At 47.3% G+C, this 21,444-nt stretch overlaps 1 protein-coding gene across 4 annotated transcripts in view; it reads right to left on the reverse strand.

Annotated features, from left to right (window-relative positions):
* CLCN4 (chloride voltage-gated channel 4) overlaps positions 1-21,444 on the reverse strand; it is a 71,566-nt gene that overhangs the window by 10,598 nt on the left and 39,524 nt on the right. For all 4 annotated transcript variants that reach the window (XM_061408171.1, XM_061408172.1, XM_061408173.1 and 1 more), the window contains 7 exons: positions 19,261-19,383; positions 13,534-13,740; positions 13,353-13,433; positions 11,745-12,290; positions 10,135-10,321; positions 8,666-9,064; positions 1,843-2,059 (listed from right to left, as the gene is read on the reverse strand). In XM_061408171.1, coding sequence (XP_061264155.1) covers positions 1,843-2,059; positions 8,666-9,064; positions 10,135-10,321; positions 11,745-12,290; positions 13,353-13,433; positions 13,534-13,740; positions 19,261-19,383 — 1,760 coding nt within the window. The remainder of the gene's footprint in view (positions 1-1,842; positions 2,060-8,665; positions 9,065-10,134; positions 10,322-11,744; positions 12,291-13,352; positions 13,434-13,533; positions 13,741-19,260; positions 19,384-21,444) is intronic.

The following is a 21,444-nucleotide window of genomic DNA, read 5'->3' on the forward strand; positions in this document are numbered from 1 at the left end:
GTACTGGGCGGTCCAGTAGTTAAGACTCTGCACTTCCACTGCCGTGTGTCCAGGTTCAATCCCTGGGCTAGGAACTAAGATTCTGCAAGCTGCACAGCTGGACCAAAAAAAAAGAACCCACCAGGGAAAATAATCTCTAGCCTCAAATGCTTATTCATCTGTTCATTGACTGCCCCTCCTCAAGCACAAGACACCCACCAGCTGCAGTCAGAGCTAAGGAGGACACTCATCCTGTCAGCTAGTTCTCTGGATCAAGTGCAAATTCAGCCCCTTGCAGAGACCTGTGCTGCCCGCCATGAGCAAAGCAGCAGGAAGAAATCTCTCCAAGTGAGGGGTGCCTGCTGCATGCTCAGTTGCTCAGTCGTGGATGACTCTTTGCGACCCCATGGACCGTAGCCTGCTGATAGAGGCTCCTCTGTCCATGGGGATTCTTCAGGCAAGAATACTGGGGTGCGTTGCCATGTCTGCCTCCAGGGGATCTTCCCTCCCCAGGCACTGAACCTGCATCTGCCTGTCTCCTGCATTACAGGCAGATTCTTTACCCATGAGTCACCTGGGAAGCCCAAGTGAGGTGTGCTCTGTGGCTACCCCGGGCCGCCAGCCCAGGGACACTCAGCTGGAACAGGAGTATCACTTGGGCCTGACAAATCTTTGCTTTGATGGGGGCTGTGCTGTGCACTGGAGGGTGTTAAACAGCATCCCTGGTCTCTACCCACTGGATGCCAGTAGCAGCATCTGCCCCCTCCACTTATGACACCCCCAAATCTCTGCAGGGCCAATCACCCTGCTTGAGAACTGCTGGGTTAACCAGGAGCGAGGTAGCCCTGGAAATTGTGTCAGAGAGTTGAGCCTCAGGATCCTAAAGGCCAAAACTGCTATTTCAGGTACCAATATCTCCATAGCCCATACCCTACCTCCCACCTCCAGCCCATAAAGCAATCAACTAGGCAGAGAATCCCAGGTTCCAAGCTACCTGAACCAAACCAATCCCTTCCTCCACCCAAGCTTCTGAGGCCCTTGCATTTAGGGAGAGCCCCTGAGCCCAAGGCACAGCCCACAGGGCACTGCACCTCTCACACCATCATGAACCTTTGATCTGTACAGCACTGGTTTTCTGCTTCCTGATAACACGGTGCGAAAGCAATACTGCTGTGGCAGAGACCAAGCCACGAGCTACCAAAGCTTATGGCTCTGCGATCACACTGGAAAATGTCAAGTCATTTTCAACAGGCTGGTGCATCAGGGAACAACTTAAGCACAATGTGCACCTGACATTTGTGTGTGGTCATTTGTCTATGAGAAAAATCCAGAATGTAGCACCCAGTGGCATGGGAAAACCCAGCTGCAGCCCTCGCCATGCCCGCTTCCACAAGCCAATTGCACGGCTTTCTCAAGGTGAAGGGACTGATATCCTTCTTCTCAACCACTGCATGTGTGAAAAATGTGCGACAGTTTTTATGAGATTCCCATCTCTCTTTCTTAGCGTGTCACCGACGGAATGTTGGAGCATCGTGTGCCTCAAGCTATTTTCCTCATCAGCTCTGAGATTTTCCTTGCTCATTTTAGCAGAACAGGGTGAACCTTCTCCAGGAACCTGGACCACTGTGGGGGTTGGGGTAGGGAGCCCCAGCCCCTCCCCATGGGCTCCTCCCCTTTAGACTCAAACTTCAGCCTCAGGGCAGAAGACAGCAGCCCCACTTGGAAGCCTGCCTCCAAGCCTTGCTGGCATCTCCTCCTGCACTCGCCACAGCCTACTGACATCTCTTAGGAGGACTGGTCCCTGGTCCCCATCAGCCTCCCATGGGCCCTTCATCTTGTGCCCCCCAAGGTCCGGCCACTCACCCGCTCCGGGTCACCAGGCACTGGCGGAGCCCCAGCTTCCGGAAGATGTCCACCACCGTCTCCATTGGGGTGTGGTCGGTGACCGTGAAAGGGCTGAGGTTCAAGACGCGACGCAGCTTCAGGGGCTGTGGGCTGTTGGCCGGCAGTTCGGGGGGCTCCTCAGTGAAGTACATGACCGAGTCACTTACGATGCCCTCCTGCCTCTGTCTGGCATTCTCTGGAAGGGGCCAGCAGGACAGTGAGCTGCACAAGACTCCTGTGTGGAGTCCCTCTCCCCATCCCAGCCCAACCCACCCCACCCACAGCCATACACGACTCCCCCTCCCCAACAACCTCGAATCCCACACAGAAGAGGAACAGAGGGCAAACTGTACACTCCTAATGAGGGGCTTCAGTCAAACAGCGGTGGAATTGGCATCTCTTTCTCTCAAGCTAATGCTGTGCGAGACTCCCCTGCTATGTGTGACCTAATCATCCATTGCAAAGACTTGCAAGATGGGCCTGAGCAGGATGGCTCCTTCCTGGGAATGCACTGCCTTTGCCTGGACGCCAGGGCACCCCTGCTTTCCTAACACACCTCATCAGGGGCTGAACTGTGACATGAAAAAAAAAAAAAAAAAACCTAATGAGCTGCCCAATGACCTTAATACATTGCTTTGTTGTGTTTTCACAAACTAACTTATAATGAGCCCAAATGGCATTTATAAATCCTGAAAGGAACAAGAAACCAAGAGGACCATCCCAGACTTATAGCCCAGAAACACAGCCTAATTCCAAATATAAGCCTTGGGACCAAAAAAATAGCCCTAGAAAAGCTGCATTCCCCACTCCTCCCCCACCGCCAATCCTTTGGATTGTCTCTCTTAAAAAAAAAATGGGCCATTTTGTGGATTTCACAAAGAAAGATAGTAACACTGTTATGGTAACAATTAGCCTATTTCTATCTGTAGACAGGCCCATGTGAAAAAAAGCTGCAGAAAAAGTAGGGTAACAGGAACTCATTAGAAATACAGCTTTATGTGGTACTAGAAACCCAGGCTATTTTAAGTCACACATGAAATAAATCCATCGGTCTCCAGATATTTCTCCAAGGCGATTTTCCTTCTGTTGGAATTTTAATCTTTCTTTTGGTTCATGGGAAAAGGTACAGCAAGGCTTGCCTTAAAATGGATTCTGGTTTCTATAATACACTTTTTTTGCCTTCTCAAAGACGACTATTCACCTATATTGTTCTTTGAAAAATAAAAATTCTAACTGCTGGCTCTAAAGCCATTTATTGCCACAGAATACTCTAATGGAAAACTGGCAGCATTCGGGGTCAGACTGAGTTTGAAAAGGGGTCTCTGTTTAAAAGGGGAACAGAGGGCCCGCTGGGCAAATGCCTGCACAGTATGTGCGTCAGATTCAATTGAGTTACATCAAATGGAGTGAGATTCAACCCCAAATACCAGATGACACTGGTGCACAACGTGTTTGCAGATGTAGATGCCACACAATACACACTACACATTTCTCTCCTAAATCAAGACAGATCTCTCCTAAAACACTAAGGTGAGAAGCAACAGTCAACACACACTTACTACTCATTTTCATGAAAGTGAAAGCATTAGTTGCTCAGTCGTACCCAACTCTTTGCAACCCCATGGAATACAGCCCACCAGGCTCCTCTGTCCATGGGATTTCCCAGGCCAGAATACTGGAGTGGGTTGTTATTTCCTTCTCCAGGGGGATCTTCCTGACCCAGGGATCGAACTTGGATCTCCCGCATTACAGGCAGATTCTTTATCATCTGAGCCACCAGGGAAGCCTACTCATTTTCATAGACAGATTGATTTTCTCAAAGTCCCACATAACAGGAATTTCACCTATTTCAACAGCCCAGTTGAACATCAGGTTTGGATCAAGCCACAAACCCCAATCAGGAACTGATCACATGGATTTGTTGAACCCCTCATAAAACTAAATACAACTTAGCCAACTGTGGATCCAGTTGCTGAAATAAATAACAAGCTTCTATTGCCTCTGAATATACTGATTGAGTTAGAAGCCCTGATTCTAACAGCACTGAGCTCTGTTATTTCTTGCTCAGTGCTGTGTTCCCAGTGCCTGGACAACGCCTAGAATACAGCAGACACAAAACAGATATTTGCCAAATGCACGCATGAGTCAATCATTCAAACTGAATGAATGAGTGAGTAGGTCTACTGACCATCAGTGCCCTTGGCTCTGCCTCCCATACACAACACAGTCTATCTCACAAAGGAAGCATTAGAGGAAAGCCTTGAGCTCTCCGCTGCTGAACAAAAAGGCCCCAGCTGCAGTCAACAAAAAGGCACTTGCTAGCAGCAGTATGATCATCATGTCAGGTTCACGGAGGGTAATGAGGAAAGTGTTGATGAAGTGAATGTCACACACTGTCACAGGCCAAGAAATCGTAAAAGACTGAGACGGTTAGATAGCCATCACTGACTCAATGGACATGAATGTGAGTAAACTCCAGGAAATAGTGGAGGACAGAGGAGCCTAGTGTGCTACAGTCCATGGGGTTGCAGAGTCGGACATGACTTAGCTACTCAACAAGTTACTACAATGGCTTCAGAGAAATGGTTCTCAAATGGGAGTAATTCTGCCTCCACCCTCAGGGCAGAGCACAAGGATAATACTACAGTTCAAAGGTAAGCACCTCTCAACAAAGAATGATCCAGCCCAATGTCAATGGTTGAGAAACTCATCATATTTTTAGGGAGGTAATACTGTATCATCCTGTTCATTAAAAATGCTTCCACAGATAAATGAGGTCCTACTGTAGAGCACAGAGAAGTATATTCAATATCCTGCAATAAACTATAATGGAAAAGAATATGAATAATAATGAATGTATATCTATGTATAACTGAGTCACTTTGCTGTATAGGAGAAAGTAACACAAGATGGTAAATCAACTATACTTCAATAAAAAATCGAAATTTAAAACAATTTTAATATTAAAAAAGCTTAGGCAGATGCCAGATATTGAAGTTTAAAAAAATAAAAGCTTCCATAAAACACACATAACTAACAAGAGAGTTTAAAAAGGAAAAGTAGAAGCAACTATAGTGGCGGTCAGTACAAAGCTGTTGTGGTTAAAAAAAAAAGAAGAAGTAAAAACTATTTAGAAGAAAAAGTAGATTATTTTGTGACAAATTATAGCTTATAAGGGCTTCCAGGTTGCATCAGTAGTTAAAAAAAAAAAAACCTGCCACCTCAATGCAGGAGACATAAGAGGTACTGGTTCAATCCCTGGGTCAGAAGATCCCCTGGAGGAGGGCATGGCAACCCACTTCAGTATTCTTGCCTGGAGAATCCCAAGGACCGAGGAGCCTGGCAGGCTACAGTCCATGGGGTCACAAAGAGTTGGACACAACTTAAGGACTTAGCATGCATATAGCTTCTAAGGCATGGAGAAGTCCCTCTGCACATATGTTTTCATCCCCAGCAGAAAGAAGCAGATGCCACCACTGTTCACATGGCCTCTCCCATCATTAACAGCACTCCCAGGAAGAAATCTCTTCAGGGACAAAGAGCTCACCCAACAGATCAGACACGTTTCTTGGTGCTCAGTTCTGGACAGAGAGCCCTTGTAAGCAAGCCTCTTCCATATGCTGGAGAATCATCATCAAATCATCCACCAGGCAAAAAAAAAAAAATAAAAAAATGAGAGTTCCCTTAACTCTGGCCCATGATTCTAACTTTCCATCCCTTTAATCATCTTTGTGGCTTCCCATGGAGTCCTCTCTGGGTCTGTCCTCACTTAATTGCAGAATTCAAGACGAGAAGAGCCTGAGCCTGCTGAATGCAGCAAGAGCCGCATCACTGCCAAGAAGTCAAGTCCCATGTCTCAGGACCTTGCCCAGGGCCACATACTGCCCTGCGTGCATGTGATGGTGAAGGGGGCCACATGTACTAGCTGCTCTCCAACAAAGACAGCAGCTATGGTTTGGCATACCAGAGATGGACTGGAAATACAACATTCCCAGCTTCATAGGAGCAACTTATATACTATTTTAAACATGACACATAAGAAAAAAAAAATTGTTCTTTGTCTCATCTACTGGGCTTCCTTGGTGCCTCAGTGATAAAGAACCCACCTGTCAATGAAGAGGCATAAGAGACTTGGGTTTGATCCCTGGGTCGGAAATATCCCCTGGAGAAGGGCAGGGTGCTCACTCCAGTATTCGTGCCTGCAGAACTCCACGGACAGAGAAGCCTGGCAGGCTACAGTCCATGGGGTCGCAAAAGTCGGACACAACTAAAGTGACTTAGTACACATGCACCAGTTTTTTCTTATCTTGGACCTATCTAAAATCTCTGCTCCTGAGTTCCCTGGAAGGGAAACTGGCTTGGAATCATTACTAGCTCAATTGTGCTCAAGCTCAGTCAAGTCAGACTCTCTGCAACCCAGTGGACTATAGCCCACCAGGCTCCTCTGTCCAGGGGGATTCTCCAGGCAAGAATAATGGAGTGGGTTGCCATATCCTCTTCCAGGGGATCTTCCCGACCCAGGGATCGAACCTGCATCTCCTGCATTGGCAGGAAGATTCTTTACCACTGAGCCACCTGGGAAGCCCCTACTAGCTCAATGCTCAGGTCCTTTTTCTGTATCCACAAAAGGGCATCTCATTCCACAAACACTCCACCAGGGTACTGGACTCTTCTGGAAGGAAAACAGCTTTTCTGACTGCTCACACCCGAAGACAACTTACCTTCCCAGAAACCATGTAAACAGCAGCTTTCATACTGTTTTCCGTCTGATGGAAAGCATATAGGTACTATTTACACTGCATGCTGCCTCTCCAAACACTTCAAACATAGCTTCTAGGAGAGCACTCAGTTGGCAAGCTGATATTTCTTCTCGAACTGGTTGATGACAATTATTGCTTCCCACTTGATTACAGTAATGGGTTTCAGCAAAATTAGTAAGCTGTCTCCTAGCAGGTGTGCCTGCAGCTACACAATAGGTAATGGATTCTGTGACATTTATTACTTAAGTTTTAAAATTTCAACCTTTGCTTAAAAGATTTTAGGGACTGAATAAATTTTTTTAAAGGCTGCTGATTATATTAATTTAAAACAAACCCAACCTACTATACAACTTTTTTTTTTTAATTTCATTATTTATAAGGCTATAGTCATGCCTAAAGGCACCTACCTATTAAGTGACAGGACCTATAATAAAGAGAAAGCAAATGTGCTTTTGTGTCTAAAACATACAATCAATTGTTGCTTTGGAAAGAGGTAAATATGTTTCAGCAACGTGCTAAAATTAGACACTATAGCCTGCTTAAACTTATTTTTATAAAGCCTTTGATGATGATACTTTAAAAATATTTTAAAAGCTATTTAACATGGTGAAAATGTTCTAGAAATTCAAATGGAGAGCCTGAGAAATAGTTAACAAAGGGCGGAGATAAGCAAAGGTATGTTCCCGGTGAGGTGCTTTGCCATCGCACCTGGAAAAGTCCCTGAGGCAAACTTCATAAACGTTCTGGAAGTTCAATTATCAAGGGCACACGGGAGTTAGGCCATGGGCCCCCAGCATACTGCAAGACAGAGGGACATGCTGAGCAGGAGGGCATTCATGTTGACCTCGAACCGAGGATGCGTTCTGTGCCTCCTTACCCTGGCTGCATCAGGAGGTCTGGCAGCACCACCACCGGGATGAGGGGCGCGCTCCTCCCTGCCAGGGCCTTCACAGACTCACACCTAGGCCTGTCTTTGTAATCCTTCTGCCTCCTGCTCCCCTTTCAAGGTGCCCATCCATAGGTCGACAGGTGACCTTAGGCTTGAGCCGCCCATCTCTGGGACATAACAAACACCTGGGCACCATTTCCTCTCTCCTCTCCCAAGTGAATAGCCTGCCCCTTGGCACAGCTCGCCCAGTTAGCCTGTGAGGAGGAAAAACATCCCACAGTACTGACTTGACCCACATGGAACCCACGTGACTTGACCTGCTGGAACCAGACATGACATCATGAAGTGACGTGAAGGGCTTGAGCGGTGCCGAAGGGAGGTTTCTGAGGCAAAGAACTCAGCATCTAGGTCAGTGAGCCCCCCGGAAGTCCATGGGCGCTGGCCCATTCACAAAAATGGGGTTTCACTGTTTCATTAAATGGGAACTAATTGAGGGATTGTGTCCTGCTAGGTGCCCTTCCCAGGAAGGGGGACACCATGATCGCACTCCTTACTGGCCACTGCTGCTGTCAGCCACCCTACTCCATTGGCCTCCCACAAGAGTTTGAATAAATTCAGGTCAGAGCTACAGGTGCACAGCCCTCAAGTGTCGTAGCAAAGCTGCTCACTGATTGCTCCATTCAGAGCATGCACTCCTAATGTACAGTGACGAGATAGTTATTTTATGATCTTTTCATTACAGTTTGATCGGATAAAAGAGGGAGCTTGGGAGGAATGCAGGGTCTCAGGTGGCGCTAGTGGTAAACAACCCACCTGCCAATGCAGGAGATGTAAGAGACGTGGTTTCGATCCCTGGGGTGGGAAGATCCCCTGGAGAAGGGAAAGGCTACCCACTCCGGTATTCTGGCCTGGAGAATCCCTGGACAGAGGAACCCGGAAAGCTACAGTCAATGGGGTCGCAAAGAGTTGGACACAACTGAAGCAACTTAGCAGGCAGGTACCTCCCCAGACCTCCCGCAGTCTGGCCAGATCCCCAGGTGAAACGAACAAGCCTTCAGCTTGGCCTGAAGCCCTCTGACCCTCATCTACCCTCTCCAACCTCTTGGAGAATTTGGGGGCACATTTGTTCCTGGAGACTCCCTGCTTTACTCACTTATGGCAAGAATCAGCTCTCTCCTCTGGGCAAAGCCGATGAGGCGCTCTGAGTCTCTGGAGACGACCACAGGGAAGCCATTGTAGTCAGTCTCCTTGATGAGTGTCTCCACGTCCTCGACAGTCATACTGTCCTGGGTGAGCACGGACAGGGGTGGTTCCCCTCGCCGCGGCCGCATGACATCAGTGGCCAGTGTGCGGTGGGTGAACTCGTCCTTCACGTCCAGGAACGGGTACCCATTCAAGTGGATGTGGGCCTCATAGATGCCTTCCTTCCCGAAGGCATCGGCCACCCACTTGCTGGTCACGGCTGCTGCCATCAGGGGCACGATGTACTCGAGGCCTCCTGTCAATTCGAACATGATGACCACCAACGACACCGTCATCCTGGTAACACCACCTGCAACACAAGAGAGGAAGGGAATCACAGGACTCCACTCCACACCTGCAAGAGGACACAGACTGGAGACCGACAAGCCGGCTCCGTCCTCCTGGCCCTTGTTCTACAGGAATGGTCCTACACAGTGCCCATGCTCGGACCTCGGTAAACACAGCCTCGCATCAGCACCGTAAGTCCCATCTGTCCGGGTCTCCTCCTGTGAGTGACAGTGAGCTGTCTATTCACCCAGGACCACACCCTCTGCCTGCAATGCGGGAGACCTGGGTTTGATCCCTTGGTTGGGAAGATCCCCTGGAGAAGGAAATGGCAACCCACTCCAGTACTCTTGCCTGGAAAATCCCATGGATGGAGGAGCCTGGTGGGATACAGTCCACGGGGTCACAAAGAGTTGGACACGACCGAGTGACTTCACTTTCACTTTCACACCCTTTGCATTTTGGTGAGTGGATCCTATATGGGCTCTGCAGGTTTCTGTCTCAGTACATGTGGCTCTTTTCCCAAACCCCTCAAGCTGGAAATGGTAGAGATTTCTAAAGGCTATAGGCAGCCATGTTCCAAGTGGCTCAGTAGTAGAGAAGCCACCTGCCAATGCAGGGACATGGGTTCAATCCCTCGGTCAGGAAGATGGCCTGGAGTAGGAAAGGACACCCCACTCCAGTCCTCCTGCCTGGAAAATCCCATGGATGGAGGAGCCTGGTGGGCTACAGTCCACGGGGTCCCAAGAGTCAAGCACAACTGAGCGGTTAAATGATGACAAACAACAGACAGGAGATGCGCCCACCCTTGTGTCCCTTGGTATTCAAAGGAAGAATCCACACTAACTCCTGATCTTGCAATGAGGAACAGCTGGAGCCGGGTCATTCTTCCTTCACTGGGGTGGGGCTAGGGGAGGGCTGTCCCATAGATTCTAGGACACTGAGCAGCTCCCTGCTGCCTACACACTATTTTAGATGGTACAGTGACAAGATGGCAGAGATCCCATCAGCCTGGGTCCCTGGATGACTGAGCAAAGAAAAGCCCTGGGCTACTCACATCTCTCTCACACACACACACCCACGCCCACACAGTACCTAGGCAAGCTGCAGCCCCCACCATGGCATAGAGCCCTGGGGTGACACAGTCTGCACCGGGCCTGCACCAGTTCCTGAAGATGATCCAGTCATGGTGATGGTAAGCCAGCTGCTCCACACCGATTCCCACCATCCTGCCCGCCATGGCCCCCACAGCCATGCTGGGGATGAAGAGGCCAGACGGGATCTGCAGGGAGCACAGGAGAAAGATGCATGAGGGAAGGGGTCCCCATTCTCGCCGCCACACCCCCCCAGGAAACTCGGCCTCCCTCAACAAGCTGGTGTCTTCCTTCAGTCTTCAAAGGCGGGGCAACGCTTCAAAATATGGGTCAACTGGGAAACCGTGGACCAGTGATCTACTGTGACTTGGAGAGAATGCAATTTTACACTTTCATTTCCTCGCCTTCAAAAGCTGGCCTGGTTTGCCTGCTGTGGATTAAAGGATGATAAGCCCCACTGCAAATAACATTCAAAGTGCGCATCTGTCACTTCAGATACTCACCACTCTCTCCCCCCTCGCCCATCATTCAGATCAGCTTTTAAAATGAAATGTCACGCCACAGCATGACAATGGAAAAGCAAGGCCTTCAACTGTTCACAGGTCAAAGAAAGAAGCTAAAAACATCAGTGGACCTGTCTTGCATCTTCCAAAAACCTTGTCATGGACTTACTGCCCTCTTGAAAATACAGCAGCCAAACACCTGTCAGAGAAACTATATAAACCGAAAGGCCTCAGTAATAGCGCGTTTTGTATTCTGCTGAGAGAATACATGTTCATCTCTCTAGTCATCAGACACGTAGTACAGAACAGACTTGACTCTGTTCAGAGACTGCACGTGGCTGCCAATTGTGACCGGCAGCTGCATTTATGAACCGCAACCCCTTCCTGGCCGATTGTCATGAATCTGAGGATGGAAGTGGGTCTTTAACCAAATTCAAGTTAAGTTTGGATCCTCTGGTGTAATTTCAAGAGTGTGTGACATTCCTGAGGAAATTATTCCTTGAACATCTCTTATCCCCACCCCCCTTCATCTAATCCCCTGTGACTTCAAAGCAGACTTCTCCCAGCAGGCACCAGAATGAAAATAAATCCCTCTGCATCACAGACAGTCACCTTTAATAATGTCTATCCTTCCTTGTTCTCAAGGCAAAAATTCAGGTTTGTGTTTGACCACTGCATCCAAGTACACAGCTTCTCAAGACTTTCTTAAAAAGAAACAATTCATAGAAATACCACAAAAACAATTGCCGTGGAACAGAATTGAATTCTGGAAGGTTCCCAGTGTTCTGCTCCTGGTCTGAGGTGCTGGTCACACAAGTGTATTTTGTGAACATTCACCAAGCTGTACACATCTCCGTATGAATGATACACTCTGAGCCTTAGCTTCTTCACTTATAAAATGGGGTTAAAAATCTCTACTCCATAGGCTTACTGTTTATCAAAAGCATTGTTTTTTTGTTTGTTGAAAGAATGTCAAGTGGCCGGCACCTGAGACCATTCAGCAAAGCTCAGCTCCCCCTTTCTCCTGGCATGATCAGATTCTGGGGTCCCATCTTCAGAAGGACAGGGTTGCCCCCCACCCCTGGCACCTTCCCTCCCCTTCACTGACCTTCATGCCAAAGGTGAATATGGTAATGATGATCTTGAAGATCAGCGCCAGGGCCAGCTGCCAGATGGCCGTGTAAACCCCAACCCCGGCTGGCCGGTCGGGGATGTCATCCACGGGCCGCGTCATGTTGGGGTCGTTGATGTAGTCACACAGCTGGGAGGACTCAAGGGCCCCACAATCATTGAAGAGCTCGGAAATGAGCTCGCTTGTGCTGCGGCGTGTGTAGGGGTTGGGGTAGGCAACAATGGCTGTGATGGCAGTCACCGCGATGACCTCCAACACTGGGTACTTCCCCAGCTTGGTGGTCTTGCGCCTCCGGCACCAGGCGATGTTGCAGCGGATGAAGAGGGTCCCCCACAAGCCCCCGAAGACCCCAAGCAGGATGAAGGGGAAGAGCTCAGCCATGTACCAGGGCGTGTGATACTCCACGTAGAAGAGGACGAGGCGGCTGTTCCCGAATGGATTGATGGATCGCAGCGTGAAGGCTGCCACCAGGGCCGCAAAAAAGGACCGCCACAGGGTCTTTAAGGGAAAGTAGTAGCTGACCTGTGACCAACGAGTGAAAAATAAGAGAATGGTAGACAAAAGAGCTGCCCCAGGGCCCCAGACCCACTGATCAGCAGCCCCCTGCTGGCATTTGCCATGAAAGTCATACTCAAATCAAAAATGGGAGGAACTTACTTCCTCAATCAGTGGTGTAAATAAGGCCCAAACACATGAACAAAGATATTTTAAAGGACTCTGTCTAAAATTGGAACAGATACCATTTAAGGTGCATTTGAGCTATTTTATAAGAGAAATGAGAACACTGTATCATAATTCTGTTTATGACAGAGAGAGCCTCCTAAAAGAAAATCAACCTCTGATTTGATTCTTGAGACAACAGAGGCTGGGTTGAAACTCCTGGCTCAGCAGCTGTATCTGGAGGGCACACGAGTTAAAAATGGTTTTTACACTTTTAAATGGTTCAGGGAGAAAAAGAATCTATATATATGTAGCTGAATCATGGCACTATATGGCAGACATTTATACGTCATTGTAAATCAACTATACTTTTTGGGGAGAAAAGAATATTTTGAGACGTGAAATATTCAAAACGAGGACAATATCTGGTGACAATGATAGAAAATTCAAACTCCAACATTCACAAGGAAGGTCTTTTTGGAAGACAGCCAGGCGGCGCACGGCCACGTGGTCTGCTGCACCCCCCAAGCTACAAGGGCCAAGATCAGGCGCCGAGACATGCAAAGCCTCAAGCATTTACTATCTGGCTCTTGACACACAACATGGGCCGAGCACTGGACTAGATCCATTCTGGTGGCAAAAAAAATAAAAATTGTTTATTCATTACATTGTTTATGGAAGAGACAGGAGACCAAATCTCCACCCTGCCCCCTCAAAATCACATTGGCAATTTTTAAAACAAGACTTTAAAAAAAGGTATTTCACAGAGAATACTGTGGCTCCTTCATGAGTTGTAGGAATCTCTCAACCCTCCTTTGGATCCAGTCCTCAAGAGAGTTGAAGAAGAACGCCTCCTGCCTTGCTGACCCCCCATGTGTTTCTCGGTGCTCAGAACCACGGGGCCCTTCCACTGCCCATGCTCACCTCTTCCAGACTGAAAAGCACACCCCCAATCGGAGCACCAAAGGCCACGGAGACCCCAGCAGCGGCCGCGGCTGACAACACCTGTGAGGCAAAGAGGTCCCGTCAGTTCCAGGTCTTTCGGGAAAGTCAGCAGGTGCAGGTAAGCCCGGAGAGGACGGGGCTTCACTCTGCGCATGCTCACCTCACGCCTTTTGCCCTCGTTCTTGCTGTACTTGGAGAAAAGGCTGCTGAAGAAGTTGCCGCAGCAACAGGCCACATGCACCAGCGGCCCTTCCTTGCCCAGGCTCAGGCCTGAGGACACCACCAGCACCAGCGTGACAGTCTTGATCAGCAGGGTCCACTTGCCCAAGTAGCCCCTGATGATGAAGCCACTCAAGATGGTCTTTATCTGAAACATAGGATGGAGAAGGTCGGGGAGTGAGCCGCCTGAGTGCCTCTGCCAGGAAAGTAACACCTGCCTCCTCCCAGAAGCATCTTTCAAGCTGAGATTCACTAAATTGTATGGAACAGAGGCTGCTTTTGTTGGTAATTTAGCTATAATTTGATATTATAATTTATATTAATGCCTACTTTTATACATTAATGGAACCCCCAAGACAATTCACTGCATAGTAAATCTTAATAATTCCGGAGTAATGAGATCATTCAAGGAATGAATAAGTAGTTATCAGCCTAATTTTACGTATGGCATTTTATCCTATGCAGGTTACCCTCTGCTGTGTTGAAAAGATACATGTATCTATTGATTTTAACTGTTTATTTTTGACTATTGAAAGATGGCCAAGATAAAGAGACATCTGGCTAGCTTTGTTGCAAAGCAAATACAATAAAATATCAATGGAACTTTAGATAGGGGTTGGCTAACTATGGCCAGTGGGCCAAATGCAGACCACAGCCTATTTTCGTATGACCCACAAGCTAAGATCTTTAAAACCTAAGCTTTTAATCTTTTTAAATGTAGTATGTAAACAAGGTAAAAGACGAGGGCAGCAGAGGATGTGATGGTTAGATGACATCACTGATTCAATGGCCATGAATTTGAGTAAACTCTGGGAGACAGTGAAGAACAGGGAAGACTGGTGTGCTGCAGTCCATGGGATCGCAGAGTCGAACACGACTTAGCTGTGAGTGAGAATAGTTTCTCAATTTTGCCTCTTGACTCACAAAGCCTGGGCTTCCCAGGTGGCACTAGTGGTAAAGAATCTGGCTGCAACTTAGGAGATGTGCGTTCGATCCCTGGGTGGAGAAGATCCCCTGGAGGAGGAAATGGCACCCCACTCCAGTACTCTTGCCTGAAAAATCCCATGGACAGAGGAGCCTGCTGGGCTACAGTCCATGGAGTCACAAAGAGTCGGATATGACAGAACATACACGCATGCACTGGATATAGAAGCATCACCAACGGATAAATAACATTTCATCTTCAACCTCTCCCACAATTGGCTGAAATGAAGTGAATGTTTACTGCCTAGCTAGCAATTTACAAGCCTGTAATCAGAGATTCATTAGACACAGAGTGAGCCAGCCAGTGAAATTTGTGGTCAGTATCCATTTTCCCATTGTATAATGCATAATGGGACAATCTCAGCTCTTGTCACTGTCAGGATGTTTACATAACATCAAAGTGCCTCCTAGTGGGCATTGCTCTGCCAAGCAATCATTTTCTTGAATAGCTATCCTAGTCCTTCTTGAGCTTGGTGCTCAACAGCATCCTCTGGGGAATTAGAAACCAAGGAGGACTAGTTAATCCCCTCCCCCGGAAATCTGATGTAATTGATCTGAGGTGTATCATGGGCACAGGGAGTTTACAGACTCCACAGTTCAGTTCAGTTCAGTCGCTCAGTCATGTCCGATTCTTTACAACCCCATGAATTGCAGCACTCCAGGCCTCCCTGTCCATCACCAACTCCCAGAGTCCACCCAAACCCATTCTAAAAGGCAGTCCAGGTAGAGAAGCACTGTTCCCATCCTGAGAAGAGCAATACAAGTCTTCCTAATTTCTCACTATTTAAGGTCAGTCCTGAAATACTCTTTGGCTTTTCATCACCTGTAATGCTAATATAGGAAATTTCACAATGGGTTTGAACAGACCATTTTCATCTCAGGAATTACTGACAGATATCTGTTTTTCTTAATTCAAAGAGAAAGACCAACAGTGAGCAAGCATGTGGGCATCTATTTGAAAGAACTCACTAAGCTCCTTCCTAGAAAACACAAGGGAGGTCTTCCAGGTCTCTAATCAGATGAACCAGCCTTTAACTAAAGGCACACAAACTAGCAGTGGTTAAACTGGTCTTTAACTAGTGGTAGTGGGCTTATTTGAGCCTGTGCTCTGGGGAGCCCATATCCCTTTATTTAAGGGATGTTTTATTATGCCTGCCACAATCCTGCCCTTTTGTATTGCCTAGAATAAAATTATCTATAATTTTTTGTCAGTTAATGTGGATTTGGACCCAAGGGTACACTTGAAGAGCATGATACCATTTAGAAAATTACAAGCATCTAAATTACCTGAGCCATTGCCAGCCATGACATGTGGTGAACTGAACAATGTGAGAGGTATTTCATAATTCTCAAAAAAACGACTGAATAAAATTGTCATGATCAAATTAGGGATTAAAGAAGGCAAATTTGTTCCCAGCAGATGCCAAAATCTAATCACTCGCTTTAATTTGAATTAATAGAGACTGAATCAAGCAGGGCTCTAAGGCAATGCACTGCAGCACATTTGTGACTTGACGATGGCAACTTTAAAACCTCTGTGCTGTGTGCTGTGCTTAGTCGCTCAGTCGTGTCTGACTCTGGGACTCCACAGACTGTGGCCCGCCAGGCTCCTCTGTCCATGGGATTCTCCAGGCAAGAATACTGGAGTGGGTTACCATTTCCTCCTCCAGGAGATCTTCCCGACCCAGGGGTCGGGACCTGCATCTCCTGCATTGCAAGGCAGATTCTTAACCACTGACCAGTGCACCCCAGATCACCTCCTATGATGGGAAGTATATTTTCTAAAAAGCTCATCTAGTGTCTTTGCCGAAATGAAGATCAGCTCGGTATCTCAAACTGAGTGGAGTTGGTTGCGTAGTTAGTTGGGTTTTGACTGGAAGGATTTTATTCGTACCCATGAATGATTTCTTTGCATTTACTTTTTACTCTGCTCCTTTCCTCCAAGAACTGGGGTAAGTGTTAGGAATTTCTAGCTCTACTATAATAACAATGAAAATCTGCTACTACTGAGTCATAGTAACTAAACTTCAATTATAAAATCTCCATTGGGTTCCTGACACTTGAAAAGATTATTGTGAACTCTTTTATAAATAGAGACATGAATCTGTTACATATTATATACAGCTGAAAAAATATTTATGTACCTACTATCATGTACCCACTCCCAAGTTTAGGACAGAAGAGCAGGAACCTGTGAACACCTTGTCTTTGCTTTCTCAGTGGACTCTTCCGATCATTTCCTTGCCTTTCTTGCGAGCTTTAGCACATCTGGGTATGACTAAACAGTATGCTTGTTTCATACAGGCTGTTTTAGAGACTCTACAGGAATGGAACCATACTTCACATATTCTTCTCTAACTTACTTTTTCCACTTGATATCACTTTTTTGAACTTTATTCACATCAATGTGTTCCTTGCACTTTGTCACACAGGAAACAATGCTGAACTTGGTATTTGACTCATTTTGGGTTCAGCTGTCATAAATGAAGACGCCATCTGTGGATGAGCACCAGGTCCACCAGACGCCCTCCCACACAGAGTTCCGTGTCTATGAGCTGGGCCATGCATCTCTGGTTCTTGGAAGAGGAAGATGGTATCCCCACTCGCAACACCTTTTATTGCTGCCTTCAATTTCCCACCAACTCCCCACTACCCACCTCCTTATTTTTACAGGTGGCTTGAGTCCAAAAGCGCCTGTTGCTGGGCACTGGGATCAGAAACTAAGATGCCAATAATAATCTGTTCTCTTTGTCTCAATATCCAATAAAATGCAGTCAGTTCTGCCCGGACACTTGTTTGGAAAACACAAATTTGTTCCAATGTGATTCATGCGTCGGGGCAGAACTTGAGCATGATGCCAATTTCGCGTCTGTTTCTGCACGATTTCCTCTGAGAGAAACACAAGATGGAAAACTGCAGCCGCCAAACTGAGCCAACACACAAGCACACGTCTCAGACAACTCCCAGTTTGCACGCGCACTAGGGTGGTATTCATACATTCCTTAACCATTTAACATGTGTCAAACTGTGCTACTGGTTCTATGTGGTTCCCATCTTTTTATGTGCCACCAATGAGGTTTCTGGGCACTGTGCCCCTAACTCCATCTTCCCAACAAGCTCTGTGGTTTTGGTGATGCAGTTTCACATCGCCCTTGACTTGGCATGCATATGGTACATTAGGAATTTCCCAGGTGGCTCAGTGGAGACATGAGTTCAATCCCTGGGTGGGGAAGATCCCCTGGAGAAGGAAAAGGCAAACCCACTCTGGTATTCTTGCCTGGAGAATCCCAAGGTCAGAGGAACCTGGCGGGCTACAGTTCATGGGGTCACAAAGAGGCAGCCACAACTGAGCACGCACACGTAGTGCATTACAGCAGCACTGGCTGTACGGAGCAAATATGCTGCAATGCACAGCTTATTTTTTAGGTTCCTCCAGCAACGTGTTAATATCAACTACCCAAAATTCAGCATGAAATTGCCTTCTTAAAACATCTTTTCCTGGAACAAGATAATGCTGAGCTTTCCTTTCAACGATCCTTTAATTACCCCAGCCCTTCCCATGAACCGCCCGGACCAGCAGTGCTGTTGGTGGTGCTGCCAAAGAGTGTGGGTCCGCTGCCATGACCGCTCACATCTTTATAAACTCAGCATCTCCCCTGTCTGTGGGAGCTGCTGAAGCACCAACTTGAAGGAGAATGCAACAGCAGTGATTACAGTGATCGTCTAAGAACTTTAAAAATGATTTCTGGCTCAAAGCTGCACTGTCTGGGTTTTTCGGGAATTCGCTCAATTATGGTTTTTTGAACCCAGCAGATCCTCAGTGGTTTGAAGTTTAGTCCCGGGCATTCTTCCTGATCGATGAAGTCACTTCCCTCATGCTCTGGTTACCAGAAAGAGCTGAAAATATTTATAAGAACTCTAAACTCACACGGGTGCATTCACAGCACATGTAGTGAACATGGAATTTAGTTTTTAAAGATTGCTCTTATCCTCTCACAAGCAGAGCAAAAACGTGGCAAGGGAGTTTAATAAGTAAACTTTCTGAGCACCAAATTCCCGCTGTTGCCCCTTTCACAGCTGATCACTGATGTACTTGCATACGTGCGTGCTCAGTTGCTCAGTCATGTCCAACTCTGTGTGACCCCATGGACTATAGCCTTCCAGGTTCCTCTGCCCTTGGGATTCTCCAGGCAAGTGGGTTGCCATGCCCTCCTCCAGGGGTTCTTCCAGACCCAGGGATCGAACCTGAGTCTCCTGCATTGGCAGGCAGATCCTTCACCACTGCACCACCTAGGAAGCCCTAAATGCACTTAAGGGTTACTATAGGACCATGTCTGCGTGTGTGGTTAATGAACTCCAGTTCCACAGGCTTTAAGACTTCTGCCTGGTATGCAAAGACATGAATTGAAGCATCTGAGAATAAACAGAGCATAAATCCTGAAGCCAGACAGCTGGGTTCGACTCCCAGCTGACCAGCTTAGTGACATTGGGCAAGTTACTTAACCTCTCTGTACTTCACTTTCCCCAACCATCAAATGAAGAATAAGAGTACGGACCTCATAGGCTGTCTGCGAGAATGAATGAGTGAACAGATGTCCAATGCCGGGAACCATGCTTAGCGCCTAAGTGCCACGTAAGTGCTTGCTCTTCTAATAATTGGCACAAAAAGCCAGCCCCCACTCACCTCGGGTATACCAGAGCCACAGGCATATGGTGCAAATACTCGTACCAGGGAGACAGCCAGAAATGCAAACAGCAATGCCCACAGGATGTACATTAGGTAATTCAGAATGTAAGCACTGGCACCCTAGACAGGACACAGAACAAGAAGAGACACGTGAGCCATTGCAGACCCAAGCAACACACCTACCCCTCTAGAATGAGAGAGGACCCTCTGACCTGACTGGGCAGCTTCTCGCCTGGTCCTGTGTCAACAAAGAGGCAGGTTAGTTTTATCAGCTGTTGCTATTGCTACAGTGGTTCACACAGACACAGCACCAGCTGCTTTTCCGGGAGCTGTGTACACACATCTTCCGCCAGGTGACACCTCAGCAGTCCTGGAAACTGTGAATGAGGCTTGGTTTGAATCGCCCTGTGCGCTTGAGTTAATAAAAGGCATATAACAGAAAATTCTGCCTTCGAGCCCCCAGAAAGTTTGTTTGGTCTCGTCTGCGGTGGATCAGCCTCTTTGCTTCGGTGAAGGCCAAACCCACGCTGCAATTAAAACCAAAGAGGAAGTGTGTGAATTGCCTTTTTAAAACTTTTTATTTTGTATTGAGGTATAGCCTATTAACAACGCTGTGACAGTTTCAGGTGGGCAGAGAAGGGACTCAGCCATACACATATCCGTATCCATTCTCCCCTAAACTCTTGTCCCGTCTGGGGGAACTGCATTTTAGAATACTGCTACTCAGATGTGGCCCCTGGACCGGCAGTATCACCTGGCGTGGAATGGAAATGCAGTCTCAGGCGCTGCGCCAATATTCTAAATAATCTGATGTGTGGGGAACACCTTCTGGACCAACAACACAGTCTGGGGTCTTTGAGGCTGAGGACCTGGTGTGCTGGGCAGACTACGATTCTCTAGGCCTCAGCTTCTTGCCACCATCTGATCTGTCACATGATGAGCAGGAAAAGCCAGGGTGCCTCTAAGCCAGGCCACTGAAACAGCCACACGTGCGCCTGTAAAACACAAAAACATGCTCCAGGAGATAGCTCTAGCCTTAACAACCAGAGATATTCACACCTGGTGTGGTGAGAAATCAGGAATACATTTCACCCGGAGAAAAATGGACTTTTCTGTGACTAATAATAACATCTCACCCTGGCTAACACTAATTCTTTGAATTCAAGTATAAATCTTGGAGATGGTTGAGAAGCTGGATGGCCATAGTTCCCCCCAAAGTAGGAGCGAAGAAACCAAACATGGCGGCCAGCCAATTCAGCCTGCCCATCTCCATCCAGCCACGTGAGAATCTATTTTTGGAAGTGATGGAGAGCACTGAGGATGTGTGAAATTTCAAGAGCCCGTCAATTTCTGAGATTTGACAGAATTCATTTTCAACTCCACTGAGAAAGATTGAGCAAAATGGCAAAGTGCATTCCAGAAGTCTTCAACAGAGGTAAATCAACTGGGCAAAGGAGAATGGGGGAGCAAGGAGGAGAATATGTATCTTCCAAGAACAGTTATATGGTGAACGGTCCTCACAGTACCCTAACGTGAATCCTGGCAACTTAGCTCCCTATCACCTGGGTTTCTGATCTGTCGATGACCCTTAGTCACTGTGGTAACCAATGAACTCAGTTAGAAATTAAGCCTTTTCCTGGACAAAGATTTGTGCAGATCTGAAAGTCAGAGAGCCATGAAGGCAAGAGCCTGGTCTGTGCTTCACTGCTACAGCCCCTAGGCTGGGATATTCCCATTGCAGAAGGCCCACAAACATCTTCTCTGATGTGTTCATTGGAAGATGATAACTGTCTCCACAGGGAGACAGCCCTTCTCATCTGCTAGGAGGGCTACGATCCAAACCAGGTTAACAACTGGGGTCGGTGAGAATGTGGGAAAGCTGGAACCCACATACGCTGCTGCTGGAATGCAAAAAGGTGCAGCCACTTTGGAAGACCGGCAGCTCCTCAAAAGGTTAAATGTAGGGTTGCCATGTGCCCCAGGAATTCCCCTCTAGGTATGGACCCCAAAGCAATGAAAACATACGTCCACACAAAACCCTGTAGATAAGCTTTCAAAGCAAAGTCATTCATAAAGCACAAAAGTGGAAGCATCACATGTTCCTCAGCTACTGAGTGGAGAAATGACACGTGCTGATGCAGACAATGGCATGTTATTTGGCCGTGAAAAGGAATGAAGTCC

The sequence above is a fragment of the Bos javanicus genome, chromosome X (genome assembly GCF_032452875.1).
Source record: "Bos javanicus breed banteng chromosome X, ARS-OSU_banteng_1.0, whole genome shotgun sequence".
In the NCBI taxonomy this organism is placed as follows: Eukaryota; Metazoa; Chordata; class Mammalia; order Artiodactyla; family Bovidae; genus Bos; species Bos javanicus.